The sequence below is a fragment of the Carex rostrata genome, chromosome 16 (genome assembly GCF_964058835.1).
Source record: "Carex rostrata chromosome 16, lpCarRost1.2, whole genome shotgun sequence".
NCBI lineage: Eukaryota > Viridiplantae > Streptophyta > Magnoliopsida > Poales > Cyperaceae > Carex > Carex rostrata.
Window position 1 is genome coordinate 1,141,293 of NC_135933.1, and position 9,474 is coordinate 1,150,766.

Here is a 9,474-nt window from a genome sequence, read left to right on the forward strand (position 1 = left end):
ATAAATGCGGTTAATATCATGACCCAAAATCTATGGCTCGTTAACCTGGACATGAATGAATTCGTATCCTTTGTAGTAACTCAAAAGGATATTTTTTGAGTTAATGAATTTCACTTATCTGATTTATTTGAAGATTTTGTACAAACTAGATCTATACTAATATTAAAGAACTTTTATATTATAATTGAAGCTGAATTAGCTTCGTTTAAAATCAGATAGTTAATATTCATTAACTCACGAGGGAATCTTTCAAGAGGATTCGCAATCGACAGGAATAACTGAAATCGGACTGTTTGGGAAACAGGACAAACTTCATATCAAAAGTTAAAACAAAATTCTCAACATAATACGCTGGATCCCACAAAAGAAGGATCAGTCGTCCGATCGTAATTTACTTGATATGTCCGTTGATTGGGTCCTCGACGTGGTCGCAGGAGAAAAGTTCTGTGATTTTCTGCGGCATATTTTCTTTCACAAACATCAACTTTCATTCTTTGAAGTTTGAAGTTTGAATACAATATTATATAAAATCACTCGTTCTATATTATAGAAACTATCAAAGAGTAAATCCGGACTCCGCAGAATCGTCTGATTTATGCTCCCCACGAAACTCGAACACATCTAGGGCAGAGTGGAAAAAATGGCATGATGGAGCCGGTTCTGTCACAGAATAGTACGTTTACGGTATGGAATGATACGATATGCGTGTCAATTATGTGTCGTGATCTGCGTGTTATGTGCCGTGATTATTTTTTGAAACTTTGGCACGATATGACACGTCACGTCACGTGAAAGATTTAGTCATGACACTAACAGCACGTGTAATTAGAACCATTAGATATTGATGAAATGGTGAATCTTTAATAAACTAACTTAAATTATGATTTGGCCACGCGAAGCACATTTGGTCACGGCACGTATGGGCATGATGTGACTCACATGGCGTGTTCATTCACGTGCTGTGATCACCCCTTGACATTTTGGTCACAGCACGACATGGCACATGAAAATTGAACTTGATCACGACACGGCACGACACAAGATCAAAGTCACGACACGATACGTTTTTTCCACTCTAATCTAGGGTCTGTTTGGATAATTTGTATCTTTTGCATTAAAAAAATATATATTTTTGAGCTAATGCATTTGGACTGTCCAATTCGCTTTAAGATCCATATAAATAAGATTCACACTAATATTAAAGGACACTCTGTGTTATAAGGAGAGGCTGTAATGACTCCATTTAAAATTAGACGGTCGAGATACATTAACTCAAAAGATGCCTTTTGAGTTAATGTAGACGATACAGATTCATGTTTGAATGGGAGCTAGAATAGTTAGAATAGTGAAATTTAGGATTAGTAAATGAGAATAAAGCAAAATAGTAATTTTTCAGAATAGTATGAAAATAATGCTATTCGGGTTAGTGAAAATTTTGTTTGGTTTGTACATTTTGAATAGTGAATAGCTGTAACAGATAAAAAATAATTTTAAAAATGTGCTAATTAAGAGGAAATATAAACAAGTAGAGTAAGATATGCAAGTGGGGTCTCAAATAAATTGTCACAACGTAGAGATGACAAAAGTAATGTCAACTTTGTTATTTTAGGATTGCATTGGCAGAAATATGAGAAGAAAATGTTTTTTTTTTTCTCTTTCTTTCTCTTTCTAAATATTAGTTATTCCAACATTTACAAAGAATAAAAAATAACAATTATTCTAGTTATTCCAAATAACAAAAATATTGTTTGAATACATTTACTATTCATAATAGTCCCTCTTCTTAACCCATCCAAACATACTCTAGAGTTAAGATTATTTGAGGTGCTTCATTTTTAGATCACGAAAAATCTGGTGCATTCACCAATCTTAATGGACTATAAATTTTAATTTGTGAAAGGGTTGGTGCGTGCACCAATCTTTATGAAGTAAAAATTTTAGATTCTGAAAATATCTAGTGCGTTGAAAGAAATATAATAAATCTACAATGTAATCCTCAGTCATACTTTATATTCTGTTTTTTCCAAAAAAATCGAAATATTCCCACAAATCGGATATTTGACATCATTTATTCATTTATGATTAGAAAACAAAACCTACTTTCGAAAATAAGTAAAGAGTGAGTCTATGGTACTATGCATATCACGGGTTGTTACTGTGCTACGGCTCTATATTCGAGTTTTTAAATCTTAACGGTCGATCCAAACCGTTCATTTTGTTCTCCATATTAATATGTGTTTGGAGACCAAATTTTACATTTTTTGAAATTTTTTTACTATTTTTTTAGATATTTAGAAAATCACTTGATCTGAAAATTCTGGACCATCCAAAAACAGTGATTTTCAATAAATCTAAAAAAAATAGTAAAATTTTTTCAAAAAATGTAAAATTTGGTCTCCAAACACATATTAATATGGAGAACAAGATGAACGGTTCGGATCAACCGTTAGGATTTGAAAACTCGAATATAAAACCATAATACAATAACAAATCGTAATATACACAGTACCATAGACTCACTGATAAGTAAATAACAATTACTTACTAAAAGAAAATTATTGCGCCAAAAGAATAACATAGTAGCTAGTGTTTGGTAAACGGGCCGGGCCGGGCGGTCCGGGCAAAACCCGGGCACGGGCACGGGTAGCCACGGTCACGGGCGTCACGGGCACAACGGGCCGGGCATCACGGGTTTTTTTTTCAAAAATCCTGCCCTGCCCGTTTAATACCCGTGCCCGTCACGGGTTCGGGGGCAGGACGGTCCGGGTACGGGGGGCCGGGCGGTCCGGTCCGGTCTGGGTCCGGACCGTTTTTTTTTTTTTTTTTTTTTTTTTTTTTTTTTTTTTCTGTTTTTTCTGTTTTTTCTGTTTTTCTGTTTTTCTGTTTCTGTTTTTTTTCGCTGTTTTTTTCTGTTCTGTTTTTTTTTCTGTTTCTGTTCAGTTTTTTTGTTCTTTTTTTTGTTTTTTGTTTTGTTTTTTTTTCTGTTTTTTTTTCTTTGAAAATCAATCAATTATAAATCCAAATTCATACCTATTAAAATTCATTTGACATAGTAATTATATTTGTTAAAGATAGGTTATAATCTATTTTTATAACCTATAAAAATTCTGATTTATTTGTTCACTCTCCATTTGAAATATAAGTAATTATATTTGTTTTTGAACTCAATAATTTTTGTTATAATTAACACATTTTAATTGCTTATGTAATTATATCTTTCCTATAAAAATAAATAATACATATATACAAGACAAAATAAGAAAATCAAAAGATAAAAATTTCATTTGTTGTGAATTAAAGTCATAAATACTCAATTTTGAAAGTAAAAAATTAATTGAGATAAATGAAGGAAAAATAACATTGAAATAAAGGAAATTACAACTAGCAACTGATAGCTCGCGTTTGAAAATAAAAATAATACAACGTTGAGATAATCCTAATCGGAATCAGAGTTCCACTGCTTCTTTCGTTTTCTCTTTTGCCTGCTTCGCTTAGACTTGTCTAAGGCGCATGGTGGGCATATAAAATGCTTGAACCTTATATCCTCCCTTGTGCGTGTCGGGTAGGCGCTAATGCAGAAGGGTGGAAACCTTGCAAACATTCCGCGCAACAGAACATCTCGCTCCTCTTCCCATATTGGTGACAGGGATTGCAAAAATCCACCGGTTCTTTGTTTGTACGTTGTTGGGACTTTTCATGAAGGTTCTCGGGATTTTCTTCTTTCATAAGTTCCTCGAGATCTCTTGAGCGGAAGTAGGGGAGGGCTCGTGTACGAGATTCCGCTGAGGGCTCTGCAATCGGGCTGAGAGCTCGCGTATGAGATTCCGCTGTGTTGGCACTCATTCTTAATAGAATAAATATAACCTATTTAAAACAAATCAAATTACTTCACATATTCAAAAAAATAAATCTAACATCTTTTATTAACCTATTAAAAATACATCCGAATTTCAAAAATAAAATATAACCTATTCAAAACAAATCAAATTACTTCATATATTAAAAAAAAAATCTAACATCTTTTATTAACCTATTAAAAATAAATCCGAATTTCAAAAATAAAATCTAACATCACATATTCAAAAAAATAAATCTAACATCTTTTATTAACCTATTAAAAATAAATCCGAATTTCAAAAATAAAATCTAACCTATTCAAAACAAATCAAATTACTTCACATATTCAAAAAAATAAATCTAACATCTTTTATTAACCTATTAAAAATAAATCCGAATTTCAAAAATAAAATCTAACCTATTCAAAACAAGTCTAATTACTTCACATATTCAACAAAATAAATCTAACATCTTTTATTAACCTATTAAAAATAAATCCGAATTTCAAAAATAAAATCTAACCTATTCAAAACAAGTCTAATTACTTCACATATTCAACAAAATAAATCTAACATCTTTTATTAACCTATTAAAAATAAATCCGAATTTCAAAAATAAAATCTAACCTATTCAAAACAAGTCTAATTACTTCACATATTCAACAAAATAAATCTAACATCTTTTATTAACCTATTAAAAATAAATCCGAATTTCAAAAATAAAATCTAACCTATTCAAAACAAGTCTAATTACTTCACATATTCAACAAAATAAATCTAACATCTTTTATTAACCTATTAAAAATAAATCCGAATTTCAAAAATAAAATCTAACCTATTCAAAACAAATCAAATTACTTCACATATTCAAAAAAATAAATCTAACATCTTTTATTAACCTATTAAAAATAAATCCGAATTTCAAAAATAAAATCTAACCTATTCAAAACAAATCTAATTACTTCACATATTCAACAAAATAAATCTAACATCTTTTATTAACCTATTAAAAATAAATCCGAATTTCAAAAATAAAATCTAACATCACATATTCAAAACAAATATAATTACTACACATCTAACAAATCTAATATAAACTAAATAAATCTAACAAATCTAACATAAAATAAATCTTATAAATCTAATTACTTAAGAAATTTAATAAATCTAACATTCAATAAATATAACAAATCTAATTACTTAACATTCAATAAATCTAACATAAACTAAATCTAACATTCAATTTAAATTCCTTTGTAAATACTCTTTTTATTATCAAGGAATTGACAGTCTCGAGCTGTCCTTCAAAAAAAAACATTCAATTTAAATTCTAAATTTTTTCTACAAAAATAAATCTAACATTCAATATTTCAATCTAGCAAAATTTAATCTAGCAAAATTTAATCTAACAAAATGTAATCTAACAAAAATTAATGTTGCCTTTTTAATTTCGTGGGAAAATCTTCGAGAATACCTTCGTAATTCCCTTTCCGTTTGCGTGTTTGTGTTTGCGTATTTGTTAAATTAACAACTATTTTTTTTTAACAATAAAATTAAAATTGGAGAATAATTAGATTGAGAGAATGAGAGATGAAAATATTGAGAGAGATGTGAAAATTTGTAAGGAATGGGTGTATATTTATAGAATTTTGTTTGGAGGGATTAAAATTTGAATTTAAAAAAAAAAAAAATTGAAAAAAAAATGGGTAGGGGTCCGGATAGAAAGTGGGGATGTGGGGCATGGGGGGAATGGGGGGGAGAATTTGATTTCAAATTTCGAATTTTAGACCCAAAAAAAAAAAAAAAAAAAAAAAAAAAAATTCTGCCACGGGCTCACGGGCACGGGCGCACGGTCTCACGGGCACGGACGTCACGGGTACGGGTTACGGGTACGGGGGTCCGGGTTCTCACGGGCATTTTTCCAAAAAACCGGGTCCGGCCCGTTTAATACCCGTGCCCGTGTGCCCGTGTACCCGTGCATACCCGTGGCACGGGCACGGTCCGGTCCGGGCACGGACACGGGCGGACCGGTCCGGGTTGGGTCCCCGGGGCATTTACCAAACACTAATAGTAGCTGTGTTTGGACCAGTAGTGTTTGGAGGGCCCGGGTTTGATTCTTAAAATTTACAAGTGGGAAGCCAGGTCATTTTGGACCTTCTGGAATGCTTATAATGTGTTGTGCTTATTTCACTGGTCGTCGCTAGGATTTCAAATTTGAAAATAAATCTGCTACGATCCCGAGGAATTGTAGGGTCCTACGATTCTAAATCCAACATTTTATTTTTTGAGTTATACGAATCTTTATAATTTTTTTTTTTTTTTTAATGCATGAATCTCAAAACAAATGAAAGGTTAAAGAATCGTAGGACCCTACAATCCCTCAGGATCGTAGCAGATTTATTTTCAAATTTGAAACACTAGAGGCGACCAGTGAAATAAGCACAACAGATTATAAGCTTCCTAGAAAGTTCAAAATGGCCTGGCTTCCCCACTTGGAATTTTTTTTAAAACCCCATTGCCATTGGCTTTATAACCTTATAAATACATACCCCAGCTGCCTATCATATCATACCCATCCACATTATAAAAACCAAAGTCTACCAAATTCCCCCCAAAATTCTTCAAAATCTAAACAAAGTTAAACACAATCTAAAAACCGAAGTCAAGCTAGAATGAAGAAGGCAGCCTCACTACAAGAGATCGGTTTCAGCCCCAATGCGAAGCACCACATCTTCACCCCGCTTCCTGAAGCGGAGACGGCAGCACGTACAAGCAGGCACATAAAAATAACGGTGGTCGGTTGCGGTAACGTGGGCATGGCGATTGCGCAAACAATCCTTACACAAGACATCGCTGATGAGATTGCGCTTGTCGATGCCCAGCCGGATAAGTTGCGCGGCGAGATGCTCGATCTCCAACATGCTGCTGCCTTCCTTCCCCGTGTCAGGTATGCACAACATTCTCTTCTTTATCAATGTTTTTGAAATCACAACTATTGGCTGGGGGGCGGTTACGGTTAGCCCCTACAGTACCTAAACCACCCACTGGAAAAGATCCAAACCGTTGGTCCACATAGAGATCCACAATTGCACGGATCTTGATTTGGAATAACGGCTAGCATTATTTCCTTTGCAGGCCTGGAACTTAAGTGGAAGGTCTGGTATTATTTCCCTTTGTTAAGATTTTTCAGCCAATATACTGTTCCCCAAGTTAGATCTTGAATGAATGTGGGACAGCACTGTTCCCTTTTGGGGGCAAATTCGAGGCCTAAACTTGAGTCAATGTATCAATATTGTTGTTGAATTGCTGAAGTGCACACATTTTTATCCTGATATCATTTGATGCTGTTCAATTAACACTTTCTATGATCGCATTCAGCTAATTTCTAATGAAAAAAAAAAACCCAAAATTGACCCAAAATATTGGTACTTGATGCCTATGCAGAATCGTATCATCGACTGACTACGAAATAACAGCTAATTCGGACTTGGCCATCATTACTGCCGGTGCCAGGCAGAACCCTGGCGAAACACGGCTTGACCTGCTCCAGCGTAACCTCGCCATATTCAAAAGAATCGTGCCGCCACTGGCCACCTACTCACCCAATTGTATCCTGCTGGTTGTGTCAAACCCCGTTGATGTGCTTGCTTACATTACATGGAAGCTTTCTAACTTCCCCCCCAACCGGGTTATCGGGTCCGGAACAAATCTTGACTCATCGAGGTTCAGGTTCCTCCTTGCAGATCATTTGCATGTCAATGCCCAAGACGTGCAGGTACTTGTTTATTATTCCCTTTATTTTTAAAAAAATAAATTAGAGTGTTTTGTAATGGTATTGTTGCATTAGTGCCCCTGAAAAGTCGTTTAGCTTGATTTTTTTAATATTTGTGCTTTGTGCAATCGTGTTAGTGTGGTTCTTATTGGTCCGATTAAGACGTCTAGAACGTTGAATTTTGAATTTTTCCAGTTGCTAGAAAATCTGCATTAATAATGTAGGGGATATTGTAGAATATCCAATGATGAAATGTTTCCTTAAAAATATTTTCTTAAATTGAAGAGCAGCTCAAATTCAATATCCTTCCAGATATGATTGAGCGTCTTTCTAAAAGTGGCATATCTATTTTTTAAAATAATTTCAAAATGGAAAAGAGATGGCCTTCCCTTATGTGACCACTTTTAGTACAGTATTGAATAAACTGATATCTATCCACCACAGGAATTAAACATATTGACAACTGTACAGTATGATGTCAAGTATAATGGCAAATTTAACTTTTTAGTTTTTCACTTATGTATATTGCATAAATATTGATTCCCCTATGAATGCCAAAAAAATAAACTATGGAAAACCCCCATTCAAATTCACAGTAGAAAAAAATAAATTCCCTAACAAAGTAAACTATGCGTTAAAGCAATAATAAGAAAACTACATCTCAATAATCTTGCAACTTGTTTCCTCAAAAAATAATCTTGCAACTTGTAAACATGATTTGATCAACCTTTTGCTTTAATTACCTCAATAGGCTTACATGGTCGGGGAACATGGTGACAGTTCAGTCGCGCTTTGGTCGAGCATCAACGTTGGTGGGGTTCCCGTCATCAGCTCGTTGGAGAAGAATGACAGCAACCTGTCTCCAGAGATGCTGGAGGCAACAAGGAAAGCAGTGATTGACAGTGCATATGAGGTTATTAGCCTCAAGGGCTATACTTCCTGGGCTATCGGCTACTCTGTTGCTAGCCTGGCTTTCTCCCTCATTCGGGACCAACGCCGCATCCATCCTGTTTCACTACTTGCCAAGGGGTTTTATGGCATCCCTGATGACAAAGAGGTATTTTCTTATCTATGTTTGCACACATTCTACTCATACAAGAAAATAAAATAAAATAAAATAAAAATAAATTAAACCTGTTGATGTCTTATTCAAAATTTAGGTAATGAATTTTGTATTGTCTAAACTTAATTTTCTTATTCATGGAAGAACACTAATGTTGTGGCTATATCGTGAAGCTTGGAATTTGCATAACAATTCACTTAATTATTGCAGGTTTTCCTGAGTCTTCCTGCACAGCTTGGCAGAAACGGGATCCATGGGGTGATAAACATCCAACTTACTGAGGAGGAGATTAAGAGGTTGAGGCGGTCAGCAGAGACGCTCTGGGAATGCCAGACTCAACTCGGCTTTTCATGAAATGCTGATACATTCGACATTTGAACAATGCTGGTACATTCTACAGGTGGCCGATATTGATTTCATCTGATTTTTGTACTAGTCATTTTTGCTTCAAGTATAGATTCATCCTTGTTTGTGCTGTCATTTCTTGAATAACTGATTGTTATTTACTTTTGTATGCTGAATCAGTTATAGAAATAAGATTTTAATTGTGCATGCTTGTAGCCCTCGTATCCATCTGTCCTTTAAAAAAAAATTGACGCTATTTGTAATGAAGAGAATATTTATTTCGTAACACCGTCTTTCAGATTCGTTCTGTTATGAATATTGGCCCAACACCTTTTTTTTTTTTTCTTCTGTGTATTGACATTTTTGCCCTTTCATTTTAGCAAACTTCTTTATTATCCTCTGCTCTTCTCATTCAGCAAACGTCTTTTCCTTTTGATAAAATCATGTATCATTTAATT

General features: G+C 34.1%; 1 protein-coding gene across 1 annotated transcript; it reads left to right on the plus strand.

The window, feature by feature from the left end:
- Positions 1-6,350: 6,350 nt before the first annotated feature.
- On the plus strand, positions 6,351-9,144 carry LOC144567429 (Lactate/malate dehydrogenase family protein). The gene is made up of 4 exons (XM_078317566.1): positions 6,351-6,783; positions 7,281-7,611; positions 8,360-8,665; positions 8,882-9,144. Exons 1-4 carry the CDS (start codon positions 6,509-6,511, stop codon positions 9,023-9,025), a joined length of 1,056 nt encoding a protein of 351 aa, XP_078173692.1. The 5' UTR covers positions 6,351-6,508; the 3' UTR covers positions 9,026-9,144.
- Positions 9,145-9,474: the final 330 nt, after the last annotated feature.

Excerpts from the sequence above, each read along its gene's own strand:
- LOC144567429 (XM_078317566.1), top strand. The coding sequence starts at position 6,509 with ATGAAGAAGGCAGCCTCACTACAAGAGATCGGTTTCAGCCCCAATGCG. Across the intron at positions 6,784-7,280 it reads GCCTTCCTTCCCCGTGTCAG|AATCGTATCATCGACTGACT; the intron begins GTATGCACAACA and ends ATGCCTATGCAG. Across the intron at positions 7,612-8,359 it reads TCAATGCCCAAGACGTGCAG|GCTTACATGGTCGGGGAACA; the intron begins GTACTTGTTTAT and ends TTACCTCAATAG.